Source organism: Canis lupus, chromosome 21, assembly GCF_048164855.1.
Source record: "Canis lupus baileyi chromosome 21, mCanLup2.hap1, whole genome shotgun sequence".
Lineage (NCBI taxonomy): Eukaryota > Metazoa > Chordata > Mammalia > Carnivora > Canidae > Canis > Canis lupus.
In genome coordinates this window covers 23677237-23693867 of record NC_132858.1, presented here as the reverse complement: position 1 = coordinate 23693867, position 16631 = coordinate 23677237, and the positions used below count along the sequence as shown (strand labels likewise).

The 16631-nt window shown below is 46.1% G+C and overlaps 1 protein-coding gene across 9 annotated transcripts in view; it reads left to right on the top strand.

The window, feature by feature from the left end:
* The window catches only part of SLC1A2 (solute carrier family 1 member 2), a 152513-nt gene that overhangs the window by 99242 nt on the left and 36640 nt on the right, over positions 1-16631 (top strand). For all 9 annotated transcript variants that reach the window (XM_072791124.1, XM_072791120.1, XM_072791125.1 and 6 more), the window contains 2 exons: positions 4235-4403; positions 9045-9171. In XM_072791124.1, coding sequence (XP_072647225.1) covers positions 4235-4403; positions 9045-9171 — 296 coding nt within the window. The remainder of the gene's footprint in view (positions 1-4234; positions 4404-9044; positions 9172-16631) is intronic.

Below are 16631 nucleotides of genomic sequence, written 5' to 3'. Positions count from 1 at the left end.
TTCCAGTTATGGAGTGGGCAAGTCATGGGGCGCAGCCTAGGGAAGATAGTCAACGATGCTGTTATTGTGTCGTGTGGTGACAGATGGCAGCTTCCCTTGTGGCGAGCAGGGCATAATGTAGAGACTTGTCAAATCACTATGGTGTACACCCGAAACTACTGTAACATTGTGTGTCAACTGTGCTTCAATAAAAAATAAAACTGAAGTTCAAAAAAAAAAAAAAAACAGTAAAGAGCAGAAGGGAAAAAAAGGCTCCATTAAAAAATAATACTGATAATAATAAAAATAAAAGAAACCATTTGAGCCAGGGGAGGCTGGCGGGGTGGGTGAAGAACAGCAGGCCAGGGAGGGGTGCTCCCTGGTGCTCCCTCTGTAGAATGTGCTCGCTCCACTGCCAGCGCACTTAGGAAGACGAATTTGCTGCTTTGGGGAGACAGACACAACTGGGTGCCAAGTCTATTGTCAGCATTTTGAAAAGAGCACTCTGGAACGGGGTGTAGGGGTAGCACGAGAGGTGAGGGGGGAGGCGTAGGCCTCCTCCTTGGGCCCTGTCATGACCGTGCTCCATGCAAGGAGACCCCCCGATTGTCGTCAGCAAGGCAGGCCCGAAGCAAGCAGACCCCTGGAGCTGTTGCTTTGCTGTGGGGTGAGCTTTTGCAGTGCTCGCCATGCTCACGCTCCGTGACCTGTCTGGCCAATGGGCCGACTCGGCATGGTGCTGCCCCTGGCAGGGGTGCTGTGTGTGCGGGAACAGAGGGCTGAGCCTTCCCTGCCCCACCGCCATCCCCACCCTGGACTCACCCCTCCACTGGCCACAGGCCTGCGAGGAATCAACCCTTCGGCTCCCAGCTCGGCCCAGGGTCACTCTCCCTTTGAGTCAGGACAGTCAGAGGAAAAGTTGTGTAGGATCTTTTTCTTAAAAAAAGAAAAAAAAAAGATGTATTTGCTTTAAAGAGAAAGAGAGAGAGCAGGTGAGCCCAAGCTGGGAGGGCAGAAGGAGAGGGAGAGAGAACCTCAAGCAGAGGCTGCGCAGAGTGTGGAGACTGACCCAGGGCTCCAACTCTCGACCCTGAGATCAGGACCAGAGCCGAAACCAAGAGTGGGATGCTCAACTGACCGCACCACCCAGGTGCTCTTGTGTGCACTCTTTTATTTGCCTCATGGCAAGGGAGCATTCTGATGCCTTACGCTGGACTTCAGGCAGCCAGAGGAAAGAGGTGTTAAACTAGCAGCCATCCATGGGCTCACGGGGGCCCTGAGGAGGGCTCAGGGCGCGGGAGTCATTGGACAGCGGCATCACTCTACCAGAGGGAAAGGGGGCCCAGGAGGGGCCTTCTGTGCCCTGGGGAAACAGCTGGAAGGGACTACAGAAAGCTCATCTTGGGTGCGGGGTCTTTCCGGCCAGAGTTAGACACAGAGATGGAAAGCTGCACGTCCCCGGAGCAGAGGCAGCCTTCCCCAAGGGCCCAGACAGGGGGGCTTCCAGGTGAGCCAGGGGGGTAAGGTGTGGCCTCATCCCACGCAGTCAAGCCCAGGGAGAGGGAGCACCTGGGTCATCACTTACGGGGAATCCAGCGACCTGTGTTTGCTCACCCGTCCGATATTTGTGAGCACCTCCCGGGTGCTAGGCTCCCACGGTGCACAGGATGCCGCAGGCAGTGAGACCTCGGGGTCCCTGCCCATTGGAACCTGCTTACATGCGGGCGTTGGGGGTCACAGACCAGCACAAGCATCAGGTAAATATACAAGCTAGTTAAAAATTAAGTGCGCTGGGAGGGCTGGAGGCAGGGTGGGGGGCTCTGCAGTAACTGGGAGACTTGGGAGCTGAAACAGTCAAGGACCCCACCGAGGCGCCAAGGGCTGGGGGTGGAGCCTGCTGAGGATGGGGCGGAGCCTGCTGAAGACTAGGGGCGGGGCCTGCTGAGGATGGGGGCGGAGCCTGCTGAGGACTAGGGGCGGGGCCTGCTGAGGATGGGGGCGGAGCCTGCTGAGGACTAGGGCGGAGCCTGCCAGTGATGGGGGTGGAGCCTGCTGAGGACTGGAGGTGGAGCCTGCTGAAGATGGGGGTGGAGTCTGCTGAGGATGGGGCGGAGCCTGCTGAGGATGGGGGTGGAGCCTGCTGAGGATGGGGCGGAGCCTGCTGAGGACTGGGGGCGGAGTCGGCCGAGGACTAGGGGCAGAGCCTGTTGCCTGCAGAACAGAGGTGCTGTTCCGAGAGGCCAAGGAAGGCCAGTGTGGGAGGTGGAGTGAGCCGGGGAGGCAAGGCCCAGCTCAGGCAAAGCCCAGCTCAGGCAGGACCTGGTAGGCCAGGGTCAGACTTGGGTACCTCTTCTAAGAGAGTTTTAGGCAGACAACTGTTTTTCTACTTTTAAGAAATCAACCTGGCGGTTCTGAATGTAGGCAGAGCTCTGGGTAGCTAGACTTCCCTGGTGTTGGCAGGTAGACTAGATGGGGGGTGGGAACGTCAGTGAGCAGACTTTTGCAGGTATTAGGGCGAGAGACCCTGGTGGCTTGGGCTCAGGTAGACTGGAGCTGGCACCCAGATGGAGTTGTCTAACGCAAATAGGCTCGGATCAAGAACTCAGACAGAAATTAAGCCTGTGTTCCATCCAGTATCCCTGTCAACTTGCCTGCAACTTAAGCCACTGCCCCGTGCTGTTTGGAAGCTGATTTTGGAGTCAAACATACCTCATTTTGCATCCTGCTTCATCAACTAGCTAGTTTCTGCCCTGCAATTAGTTAGCCCTGTGAGTCTTGAGGGGCTACTATTGACATAAGAGATAATAGATGTCAAACATGAAGCACATGGCTGCCCACCTGATCCTGAGAGCCATCATTTATTTACAACCATGGCCATTAGTCTTTTGAACTCAAGCCTTGGCTTCTTTAGCATTCCCAGGAAGGTCTACAGTTGGCTTCTGGTCCTCCCATTTCTCCTGGGAGCATGACTCTTTGCTCACAGAAGCTCCTCTTCTGATTGTTCCTGCGTTCTCTCTTCATGCCAACGTTGCCCAGACCACAGGGCCCACGAGCTTCCTGTTCTCCCCTTGCAAACTCAGCCTGAGCATCTTCCCTCACTGCACAAGTATAGGTGGTCAGGCCAGAACAGGGCACATCCTCCTCCACTCCCATCCCACCCCGGGTAGCTGGTCAGTTTGGCATTGCTCAATGTTAGGCCCAGCCACAGTGGATTGGATCCATGTAGCATAGGGAGTGGGAGAACTCAGTGGTGTCAGGCCCTCGGAGTTCAAGTCCCAGCTCTGCTAAGAGCTCTATGTTGTCTGACAAGTCACTTGAGTTCTCCATGCCTCCTCTTCCATATCTATTTAGGGTTCAGCCATCTGTTGCCTACTATATACCAGCACTGACATTCTAGGATTCTGCGTGAGTTCTATTTTAATGCCCTTGGAGGTATTGTTTCTCTGGGCTCGGATGTGAATCTTCATAGTGCTCTCCAGGGTGCCTGGCACCTTTAAAAATAGAATGGATGTCACAGATGTCGAGGAATAGCATGAGAGGTTCTCAGGTGGCCATTTGCACAGAGATGCTTGGGAAACATTGAGCAAGGCTTGGCATCACTGCCAAGAAAGAGTGGGTGTCTTCCCTCCTTACATTTTGATCTGAAATATAAGCCAACATCCCTGTCATGGCAGCTGCTGGCAACTAGTCCATGTGGTGACCAGATGAAGATGTTCAGCAGAACATGGCTCTGGAAGGAGCCCAAATGAGAATCGATCTGTAAAGACTCTGCAGACAGGTACCAGGCAGGAGGAAGCAAAACAGGTAGACCATGCTCACCTGATCCCTGCCAAGACTCTTGCTCTCCTACTCTTGACCACTTCCAGGGCCCCTCCCAAGGCGCAAGAAGGGTCATCCAAAGGGATTCGCAATTATGAAGAGCATCTATGTTGGATGATGGGTGTTGTCTCTAAGATGCAGGGCTACAGTCATGGGAATATAAGAAGTAGACATCTGTCCTCCAACTTGAAGTTTGTCCCATTACCAGATCACACTACATTACAAATGACTGTTATAAATCCTATAGTTACCATGTGATGAGGATAACTGTTTCCCACTGTATTTGTGTAATAAAAGACTACTCTATAAATTTTGCAACCTCATTTTGACATTCCTTAATCATTTTTTTAACATACTGGGAACTTTAAAAATGTGTAAGTGGCTAGGCTTTTGGTGACCAAACCTCTCATATTTGTGTTTTCCCCCACTCTGTTAGATTCAAACGGTGACCAAGAAAGTCCTGGTGGCTCCTCCATCAGATGAGGACAGCAATGCCACCAATGCTGTCATCTCCTTATTGAACGAGACTGTGACGGAGGCCCCTGAAGAAGTGAAGGTGGTTATCAAGAAGGGCCTGGAGTTCAAGGATGGCATGAATGTCTTAGGTAGGCAACCTGGTATTCCTGTCGGCGGGGAGACGATGACCAGCCTATCCTGCTTCTCGGCTCCTTGGCAGCCCTCCCTCCCTTCTCAGAAGACCAGTCGCTCTGCTGTTCTGTGGGTGTAGCAGGAGGCTCTCTCTGGAGAGCAATTTGAGGATGACAGAGGTCGATAGTTGAGAGATTAAGGAAGAAGGACAGGGGCAAGCAGAACCACGAGAGGACATGGCTACTAGGGGTCGGTTATGGGAAAAGAGAGGGGACTAACATTCATTGGACACATTCCCTGACTCCACGTGGTATTGGCAAGTCACTTTCTCTGTCCATTTCATGAAGTTACACATCCAATTTTTTCATATTTGAAGCTTTTTTTTCTTTTGAGCTGCCCTTGTGTGTTAGTGTCATGCTAGACTCAGGGGCACCCCACTCTGGCTTTCTTAGTCTTTAAACAAATACAATATGATCAGGAATGTAAAGTGTTGGTATTGGTACTAAAAGGAGCTTATCAAAGGGGATCATCTTGTTTAGCTTTCTGGGATTCCAGTGAGCCCCTTCCCCTAGCCTGGAGCTTTCCTGGCATGCCTTGCCTTTGGTTCTTTGCCTCTGTAGATAGACAGACCAGGTTTGGATCCCTGATGGACCACTCACTGGTGGCCTGCCCATGGCCGTGTTGCTCCACTTCTCAAGCTTCACTTGTAAAGTGGGGATGAGATTGTATTTCTCTCATAGATGCTTATGAGTATTAAATGAGATTGCACCCGTGGAGGGAGCACGGTAGCATATGCTATGTGCTGTATTCATGTGAGCTACTGTCATTATCCAAGGTGTATGGAGAGCTGAGGAGGTCAATAAGGAAGCACCCCGCAGAGGATGAAGATGCCCATCATGTGGGTGACTCCCGTTTGCTCAGTTTACTCCCCATCCACTTCCTGGGGCTACTCCCCACTGTACCCCACACCTACTGTTAGAATGATGTCCCCTACACAAGAAAGAGGGATATTTGGCCCTAAGCTGGGAGGAATGGGGAAGCTGGGAAGAAGAAGTAGATTGATCCACACAAGCAAAATTTCTAAGGATTTGAGCGAGAGCTGGCTAGAAGCGGATTGGCTCAGTGGCCCTTCCATTTTGCCATCTAGGAGATCAAATGCCCCTGTCTCCTTAGTAGGGTTGTTGGATAAAGTTCTGGATGCCAACTTAAGTGTGAATTTCAGATGAACAACAATTCCAAATATTGCATGGTACATACCCATGGGATATGGGTATCCAAAATAAAATATACCAAAATAAAATATACTCATTATTTATCTGAAATTCACATTTTAACTGGGTATCCTGTTTCTTTGTTCTAAATTTCACAACCTTATACCTCACTTACCCAAAATGGTTGAGAGAAAGAGGTAGAGAAGAGGATTTTCCAGGCACTGAAAAGCAGAAGCTTCAGTAAGGGATCTTCTTCATTTGGCCTGGTGGGAAATGGGTTGAGTAAGTGAGAGCATGGGAGGAGATAGGCTGACTGGTTTGACAGTAATAGAAGATCAATAAATATTGTTGACTGTCAGTATGGGGTGACAGGAGGAAGGAGAGAGGACACAGTGGGTGAGTTCCTCTGAGGAGAGCTTGCAAATATCCTCGGTTTCCACCCCTGATCTAGCCCTCCTCGCCCACTGCACAGATATGCATGAGCCTTTGGGACCTTCCCAACCACGCTCTGTCCCCGAAGCCCCATGGTCAAAGTGACCCCACAGTCTTCTACATACTCTGGAGGAGGTTAAGGCCATGAGTAATGAGACCAAACTTTGGGGTGAATCATTTAGAAGGCTTTCATGGTCGTTTCCAGATTCTCAGTGGATTCTGGGAAGTCATGTTGACCTTGGGCTGCCCTGACTGGGGGTTTCAACACAACTCACTAACTTCTCAGCCCCAGTAACCAAGTCCAAGAGGGCTTTGTTCAAGTGAAACACCCCAGTTCCAGTAAGTGACTTTAGTGAGGTGATGTTTACAGAGGGAAATGACATGGAAGTTGGACACGGGTGTGCAGCTGCAGGGTGAGCTCTAGAAAGCCAAGGGAAGTTAGACTGTTGAGAAACTTCCCATATACAAATCATGGCTAAAACAAGATTCTTCCCTTGGTCTTCTAAGGGTGGAGAAGGTGGCTTTTCCCCCCTTTTTGGGGGCTTTGGAAAGTCCCAAAGATCAGGCATTGCAGTAAGTGAAGACAAAACCCTGGCTCTGACCTCCCTCTTCTTGAAGTACTCAGTGCTCTCCCCAAAAACCTCCAGACCTCTTCTGAGCTCTGCTCTAACCCCAACCATAAATTAATTCCTGGGAGAGTTTGCTCCTTCCAACTTCTCTCTCTCTCTCATATGATCGTTGTAGCCCAGTTTCTGCTGATCCCTCAAAGGGAGCTTTTTTATGCCAGCTCTTTGAGACTTTGAGACCTTGAGTTTTTTTTTTTTCTTAAAATCTCCTAATGGAACTGAGTAATACCACCAGAATATTCACACATTATTTCTCACCACACACCTAGTAAACTCCTCTCCATGGGCTTGAGAGAAGGGCTTGGGAATAACCCAAATTTCGGTTCTATATGTGACTGCAGAACCAAGTCTCTCTCCCCTGGTCATTAATTTTCACTAAGCCTCTGTCTTTAAGGCCAATAACTCACTTGTAAGTCACTTGCAAGTTTTTCTGGATGAGAGCTGAAAGGGAGAAATATTCAGTACCAGGTATTAACCATCCTGAATGCATGTGCTGGGTTCTTTTTGCTGAAGAGAGAGAAGGTCTAATGAACGATAGTTGAACAATCTGAGTTGATATGTGCTTGGTTTGGGGAGGCAAGTGGTTTGGGGGGAGTGGCTAGGGAAAAGGTAAAGTCAGAGGCTCAGAGAGAAAGAATTCCTCCCTAAGGGAATCAAATTATAATGCTATAATTTACCCAGTATAACTCGACTCTAGGCATAACTAGACACAATAGGAAATCAGATGTAATAGTAAGGACTGGAAATTAGGCTTGCTAAACTAGGATCAGGCAGGTGTAGGGAAGAGGAGGGAAGGAGAGTGTGTAGAGGAGAGGCCATATTGCACTTTAGAGAAAATGTCAAATGGGCATGCATTTGACCCCCTGTGGCCAGGGGGACAGCAGCATTGATTGATGGTTCATGCAAGTAATCAGAATTGGAGCCCTGGGATTGCCAATAATGGGTCAGGAATGGGGTGGAAACATATGGTGACTGGTAATCAGAAATCCAGACAGGCAATAGTGGGGATGTCTGTTTGCCATGTAGTGGCCCAGTCCCTGGGTGGGCCTGGGTGAGACTACAGGCTGGGGGTGAGACTCTAGGATAAGAATGGGAAGGAATGGTAGGAGAGAGAATCTTCTGGGGAGAGAGAAGCCAGGCCCAGCTTGGAGGAGCCAAAGTATATGGCAGCTTCCCAGGACAGATACTCCGGTAGAGGGAATGAGGCAAAGACAACATAGAGATAAGACCCAAGGGATCCCTGGGTGGCTCAGCGGTTTGGTGCCTGCCTTTGGCTCAGGGCATGATCCTGGAGTCCTGGGATCGAGTCCCATGTTGGTCTCCCTGCAGGGAGCCTGCTTCTCTCTCTCTCCCTCTTTCTTTCTCTCTCTCTCTCTCTCTCTCTCTCTATCTATCTCTCTCTCTCTCCCTCCCTCTCTCTCATAAATAAATAAAATCTTAAAAAAAAAAAAAGACCCAAGGTTGGGTGTTGGAGCTTGTTCAGGACCTAGTACAATTTGATGGGGACAGAATTCCTTGCATCCTTCCAGCCCGGGGTTAGGATTGACCCTAGAGGCTGTAGTGGGTCTGGATTTAGAGGGAAGTCAAACGATGCCAAGTGAAGGGAGAAGAGGGCTGAGGGGCTAGGAGGAAATTACAAAGTCTATGTTCTACCTTTATGATACTGCCCCCCCAAAAAAATGCAGTAAGAAAGGAAGCATTCTAACTGTTTTGACCATGAAAAGAATGATGAGGAATTAATAAATAGCTGGTTAAATGCACACAAACTGGGTCAGTTGGGGTTTTCCAACTGTTTTGGATTTCTCATTGCTTTCCATTTGATTTTTCAACATTCTTCCTCCTTCTCACATTAGGCATGTAGCAGTAGAAAAATTCTTTCATGGTCAGGATTTTCCTACAGTGAAACATACCAGCAACACATGATGTTGGGATAACACCAAACTAATGTAGCCATAACCCTGGCAGACACTTTATTAGCTAATTGGTCTCTGCAATTCTAATGTGAGCTCCAAAGTTTGCATGATAATCCCCAAGTCCCAACAAGCCTTCCTTCATTAACCTATGTACTATGGAATCTGCTTACCTCTGATTTCATAAGTGAGGAGGAGAGAGAAGAGAGTGCTTCTGAGTTTGGAATAAAATGGAATTCGTTTTCCTCAAGGAATTAACACCGCTGACAGTTCAACTTGCTCTTGTGGGAAATGTTAAGGGATGATTATCTCCCGGCATAATTATCCGGGAGAAAGGTTATTTTCCGTGTGAAATCGAATGGCTAATTCAAAGGGCAACAGGCAGGTGAGAAGGTGGCTCCCTATGTCGGGAATGGTGAAGGAGGGAGAAGAGAGACATATTGTGTAATCTGTCCTGTGTAATGTGATTCGCCCAACAGGTCTGATAGGGTTTTTCATTGCTTTTGGCATCGCCATGGGGAAGATGGGAGAGCAGGCCAAGCTGATGGTGGAGTTCTTCAACATTTTGAATGAGATTGTAATGAAGTTAGTGATCATGATCATGTGGTAAGTGGCCTTGTTCTTACTTCAGTGTGGCAGGGAGTGTCCAAAGGTCTGGGGGTCCTCGGAAGATAATGGAACCTTCCTAGCAGGAGAGAGTGGGTAACCATGGACCAAACAAAGGGCTCTCCGAAAATACTTTGAGAAAGGAATGAAAATCTCTTTTTGGAAGCTTCCCCTAGAAAATGAGTTGAAAACTATGGCACATCCTTGGGCCAGATCCTTTCTACTACTTGTGTAGCGTGGCCTACAAATTAAGAGTGGGTTTTATGTTTTTCTCTTGCTGAAAGATAAAATCAAAAGAGAAAAATATTCCACACACATGGAAATTATATGAGATTCGGGGCCCATAGATAAAGTTTTATTGGCACGCAGCCACACCCATTCATTCACATCTTGTCTAGGGTTGCTTTGTGCCAAACGGCAGAATTGAGTATCAGTTCTGACCGAGACTGTGGAGCCTGCAAAGACTGAAGTATTTACTATTTGACCCTTCACATAAAAAGTCTACTGATCCCTGCCAGTGGGAAAATAAAAACAACAAAATTCAAAAGGAGAGATAAGCTGGAAAAACCAACTAGTGGTACTGACACTGAGCAGTATCAGGAAACACCAGGATAAGTCCAAGATACCAGGGATGATATGACGTGATCCAGGGAGTGTGGAAGGACCACTACTCTAATATTCTGGTGTTCAAAAGCAATTTATGGAATGCTCATCACTCAGAAGGAAAAAGAGGCCATTTCCAGGCCATGCAAGGGAAAGTGAAATCACAGAGGAAACATTAGAGTTATAAATGCTCTTAGAAATGTGGTTCTAGCCTCTAGTTGTAGAGACAGGGAATCTGTCTCTTGTCTCTTCTCTAGAAGAGAAGGCTGTGGCCCAGAGTCACTAAATCTTGATTCTTAAACAACATCATGATCATTCTAATAATAAAAGCTATCAATTATTGATTTCCTTTTACCTGCCAAGAACCACGATGAGTGCTTAGTACCTATCCAATGGAGTCTCAATAACCCTGCAGAGATGGCATCATGACTCTCATTTCCCGGAACAGGGAAATGAAGTATATTGAGTTGAATTAATTTGCTTAAGATGACGTAGCTAGAGGGAGAAGAGCTGGGGTTCCTGTTGATTCGCAATCCTTGATGCGTAAGTGGGTGGCTTTTTTGTTTGAATTATCTAAGCAATACTGTACTCCACTTCATTTCGTGTCTGCTTATGGTCAGTGGCTCTGAAATCTAGGGCAGTTCAGGAGAGCATGAGCATCCACTCCCTTATGAAGGAAGCTGTATTGCCTGTAGAACCTTCTAGTGTCCCATACCTCTCAGATGGAAAGATTTTTACATGCATTTGTACTAGACCTCTATGATGGTCTGGTATGCCTGCCTAGAAAAAGAAAAAAAAAAACATTATTAATCTAAATGACATCGTGTCCTCTCTGTCACCAAAATTCTGGATTAGAAATTCCCTGTCTCTACGTGTTCCCATCCTGCCCCCCTCCCTAGTCCTCCTCTGATCTTTTTTTTTTTTTTTTAAGATTTTATTTATTTATTCATGAGAGACACACACAGAAAGAGAGGCAGAGACACAGGCAGAGGGAGAAGCAGGCTCCATGCAGGAAGCCGACATGGGAATTGATCCCGGGTCTCCAGTATGACACCCTGGGCTGAAGGTGGTGCTAAACCGTTGAGCCACCCGGGCTGCCCCCTTGTCTGATCTTTTAGGTCTATGTGGTGCCCTCCACTAAAATTCTACCTTTTTTTTCTCTTCTTCCTTTCCTTGGCCCCTGCCCCCGCTTTACAAGGGCAAAAATCTGTTCTTGATTTATTTTTTATCTCTACAGAACCGAACATTGTGATGGGCTGCTAGTAATTTCTTATTAAAACTTCAGGAGTGAGCGGGCTAGCGGAAGGCCCCAAGGTCTCAGATCAAGAAGGTGTTCCTCATGATTTCATGAACCATATTTACTAGATTTGGCTGGTTCAGATCATTGCTTTGTTGTACTTTTAAAATATGGATAGGATGCTGGTAAAATAATGTGTGTGTGTGTGTGTGTTTATTGTACTGGTTCTTCAGCTTCCCAGGCAGTCCTAGATTTCTGAATATTTCTTTTGTATAAAAATTTAAAGTCATACACAGTGTGATGCTCTAAAAAATCTGTTTAGAGTCTTTTCGATCCATCTGAGCTTGCTGAGGACTTAATAAATGATAATACATAAAGCAGAAATATGCCTCTTGATAGTAAACATTACCATCTGCCCTGGTCTCCTGGAATGTTTAGCAGGACAAGCATCCTTGCTCTAAAAATACAGTTCGTATTTCTGTCTCAGGATGCCAATGATGTGGACAATGTCATTTCCACTGAGCCCATGGAGGAAAGGAATCTAGGAGATGAGATGAATCATGGGATAAAGTGTGTGCTCACTTCTCCGCAGGGATGAAGGGTGTGGATCAAGGTTTCCTGTTCACTGAAACCAAAACTCCTAAAGATTTAATATCAAATCCCAGGAGATGCAGAGCAGTTATGAGTCAGGATAAGGCCTATGGAATGATTTCTGACAGCTGTTCAGTTACCTCATCTAGACAAACAGTCAAGAGGGTGTTACATGACATGAGATGCCAATTCTACACATTTCTTTCATTCTTGAGCTACCTTGTCACCATTGGGTAACGATGTGTGTGAGAGTTTTGGGTAAAACAGTCAATTGCTCTTTAACTGACCCGCTCTTTAACTGACCCCCTCAAAGCTTAAATGGCCAGGTCTTTTGTATTCTTCTCTGTGTGGTAGTAAGAATAGTGTAATAGTAAAATATAACATTGCAGAGATGACTGTTATTCTAATAATAATTATTACTGAATTATAACGTAGTTGTTAAATTCTTGCTATATGCTTAGTACCACCTCAGTTGTTATGCTATACCTATTTATTATTGAGGAACTAATTATTATTATCATAATTATCATTAAACCGTAATTAAGATTTGCCAAATTCCTGCTATATATATATACTTAATAAATACTATTCCAGTGGCTTTACATATATTAACTCACTTATTTATCTCAATGTTACCTAACAAAAATAGACACTTTTGTTAACCCCATTTTCCAGATGTGAAGACTAAACACAGAGGTTAACTTGCTCAGCATCGCATGGCCTAAGTAATGGGAATTGTGCAGGAGTGGCGCCTTATTCAGCTTCTGTCTGACTTCACACTGGAGTGAATCCAACTGATCCTTCTATTACCAACTGTGTGACTCTAGGCGGGTTAGACACATTCTAAACCGTACATTTTGACCTGAATGGATTGATCATAGGCTCAACGTCCTAAGGTTGCTGTGAGAATTGAGTGATATTGGGACTAACACTTACAAAGCATTTCTCATGTGCTGGGACCTGTCTAAATACTTTCTATGAACCACTATTATGATTGTTATTATTTTGTGGTTGCCATTAATTACCATTACAATTATCAATGCAATCCATATTTTTTGTTTCTCTGTGTTCATGGACTCTTCTTTAAGAAGCGTACAAGGCCCTCTGATTCACCAAAAAAGAGAAAAACCCTTAATTTCAGTATGATTTTCATATCCCCATTCCTTGCAAATTTCTTTAAAACATTTTTTTCAGTCTGAAAATCTAAACAGAAAGTAAAACTTTACATAATTTCACCACTATAGACACACAAAGTGAGAAGTGCGATCTCTACTCACTCTTTCAGTTCTCCTCCCTGTTAACTGTCTGACACCATCCATCCATCCATCCATCCATCCATCCGTTCAATCATGTATCCATCCATCATTCATCCATACATCCATTCTTTCACTCCATAAATATTTTTTGAACCCCTCTTATATGCCAATAACAATTTTAGGTCCTGGTGATATAAGGGTGAATAAGACAGAGAAAAATTCAGGCCCTCATGGAGCCTATGTTCTATTGAAAGGAAAAGAGAGAAAGAATAAAAGGAGAATAAAGAATAAAAGAGGGAAAGAATAAATAAGAATTCAGACAGGAATCAGTGCTACAAAGTCAGTAACCAGGACAGGGGGGCAGAGAGTGATGGGGGATGCAAAGTATGGATTAGACTCTTTCCAGAGGATCCAGGAGGGCTGTCTAGGGAAGCGACTTTTAACGATGACCTGAAGAATGAAAAGAGAAGAAAATAATTTGTTCCAACTGGGTGACGGGCACTGCGGTGGGCACTTGATGGGATGAGCACTGGGTGTTATTCTATATGTTGGCAAATTGAACACCAATAAAAAATAAATTTATAAAAATAAAAAAAAAAGAATGAAAAGAGGTAGCTCTGTGAAGAACTCACAGGAGAATTTTCCAGAGGGAGGAAATAGCAAGTGAAGGGTTTTCGGGGGTCAGAATGAAGATCTAGAGTAGCCACAATGTGATTGGTGGGTGAGGGGAGTGGAAGGCTGTGGAGTTGGGAGAGGAGGGCAGGAAGATGACTCCATAGGCCCTTGCAGGCTACGGTGATGAGTTGGGGTGTGTTTACTTGCTAAAGGAAGTCCCTGGGGGGCTACAAGCTTGGAGGCTCTACATGTTCATTTTCCTTCTATCCTGATTAAAAGTTCTAATCCACACATAGTAACTCTCAGCAAAGTCACTCCTTGGATAACCAGACCACCTGTCTCTAAGTGGACTGGGAAAAATGGAGATTTGTGTTACTTTTTGAGCCTGAATACAGACAATACCTTTAGGTAACTCTTAGAATGTACGTTTAGCTCTTTATTGACAGACTCTTCCATTTCTTAGTTCTCATGGGGTCTGTCCCAAACTGGCAGACTAGTATTGCTATTGGAAACCAATAGCAGGGATCCCTGGGTGGCGCAGCAGTTTGGCACCTGCTTTTGGCCCAGGGCGCGATCCTGGAGACCCGGGATCGAATCCCACGTCGGGCTCCCGGTGCATGGAGCCTGCTTCTCCCTCTGCCTGTGTCTCTGCCTCTCTCTCTCTCTCTGTGTGTGACTATCGTAAATAAATTTAAAAAAATTAAAAAAAAAAAAAAAAAGGAAACCAATAGCAGTGAGGGACGCAACCAGAGTGACTTAGGCAAGACTGAGAAAGTCCCTCCACTAATCTCCATCTACGTGTCTGATCTACCTTCTGTCCCGTGGCTAAATGTCCTGAATTAATTACTTTCATGAGTTAAGACAAAAAGGCTTGAATCTGTTGGAGCTAACTAAAGGGTTTCTAAATGCTAAACAAGTAATATCTGCATTTCTTTGGTTGTAGAGCACATTTTATCCCTTGAAACATTGGTTTCCAAACACATCAGAATTACCTGGACAACTTGTTTAAAATATAAATGCCCCCAAGTCAGCTCCAGGAAATTCTAACTCAATAGATAACGTGGTGGGCCCAGGGAATCCACATTGTTACCAGCCAGGCCAGGTTGATTCTGAAGCTGGTGTCTGTGGATGCCCAGGGACAGTGAGGTCTGGGTATGTTAAATTCTGTGTACGAGTTTGTTCGTGGAGTAGGGAGCAGCCTTGGGAAAGGCATCTCGGTGGGAATCTGAAGATGACAAGGACAGAGGTACAGAGTGGATGGAGGCAAGAAAGGAGGCAAGAAACGTTACTGGTCTAGCAAGTAACGTTGACATCAGTACCCAGGGCTGCGGATACAAGCAGCCCAAAGGCAGTGTGGAAGGCATTCTCTCTCCCCACTCTGCAGTCATGTCTTTCATTTAGAAACTGGTCCAATAATTACTGGGCACCATTTGGCTTCAGAACCTTGCTGGAGCCCTCAGTCTCTTCATGCACTGCAGTTTATGGCTTCGATTGTTTGCTTCATCTCAGAAACTTTACGTGGTGACCTTGAATCCTGGGCATTTGCCCTTTCCTTTCCATGGAGTGTCATTTTCAATGATAATTACATAGAGACCCAGGAACTCAGAAGCTCCAGCTCTTGAGTAGAAGCTTAAGCCACTCATTTTGAAAACAGGTGCAGAGAAGGAAGTAATGGCCCTAAAAGATGCCACAGAGGACAAAGTCTCTTTCCTTGCTCTAATTAATGCTCACTCTAGTTCTGGAGACCTAGGTGTTTGGGTTAACTAGGGCCCCTGCTTGCCATATTTATTTACCCTAACACTCTACCTTCTGGCCTTTGAGTAACACTCTCCATTGACTGTAGGAACTCTCGTTTCTCCCAGTGAGCTGAGTGCTCTGGAGGTTACCTGTTTCTTCTCTCTGATCCATTAGGCTCTGGCTCAGGTATGTTCTCCAGAGTGACTGTATGGCTGGTCTTGCTTGGGAAAGAGCCTTGAAAACACTTTTTCTTCATTCTGCAAATTGCTTGTCCCAGAAGAGCAGGAAAATTGAATGGCTCATGTTTATGTTTTTCTGGACATCTTTAAAGGATGATTGGTGCTTGGGAGTGAACTGATCTCTTGGTTTATGAAGACAAATGCTTGTTGGCTATATTGGAAAGTGCATTGTGCTGTTACTTACAACCCCCTGGGACAAAGACTTGGCACCTCAGACTACCCCACTGATCTAGGAGATGCTGTGACAATGGAAACACCAGGAGAGTGTAAAATGGCAAGAAAGCCAAGGGTTTGAGGACATAGTTCCCTTATGTCTGCAGAAACGGCCCTCAGATATTGCCAGCATTTATCCCAGGGAAGATGTGGAGGCTACAGGCTGGATACTCACCAAGGAAGAAAGCAGCTATTCTACGGTTTTCACTAAGTATGGACAATTATAAATCAGTTCTTTCAGAAGGTTCCTCTTGACAAAATATTTTGCTCATAAAATCCTCTGCCATCGGGTGGCAGTAGTCTGTGAACTGGTTTAGAAAGCCTTGTTAACTCAGACTTGACTCTTTAAACAAGGTGGGGGAGAGGACATGGTGTACATGTGTGAACACAGAACATGCAAAGGATTCCTTGGTCAGCAGTCAGAATGGTGCTGACAGGGACGGGGATGGGATTTTGACAGGACACACATACGCATGCTCGAAAATGCAATCCTTGCAGCCATCCCATGAGGTTGGAGTTAGCCTAAGCCTTGACTTGTACATCTATAAAATGGGAATAAGTCACTAACCCGGGTCATGTAACTGGTAAGTGACCGGACAAGCTCTGTGTCTTATGTAATTGTGTATATAATTCTCATCTACCCACATCTTTTCTTTATCCAGGAAAGGGCTTGCTTCAGGCACAATTGCAAAAAACAAAACAAAACAAAAAAAACACAAAAAAACAACCCCCCCCCCAAAAAAAAACCCCCACCAAATCTGGCTTGGCGTCTATCTCTGTTTCCTGACTCCTTCCTCAAGCTGGGAGCCTTATCTTGGGATGTCATTTCCCCCAGTCTTTTTCTCAAATAAGTTCATAGGGATGCCTGGGTGTCTCAGGTCATGATCCCGGGGTCTTGGGGTCGAGTCCAACGTTGGGCTCCCCACAGGGAGCCTGCTTCTCCCTCTGCCTATGTCTCTGCCTCTATCT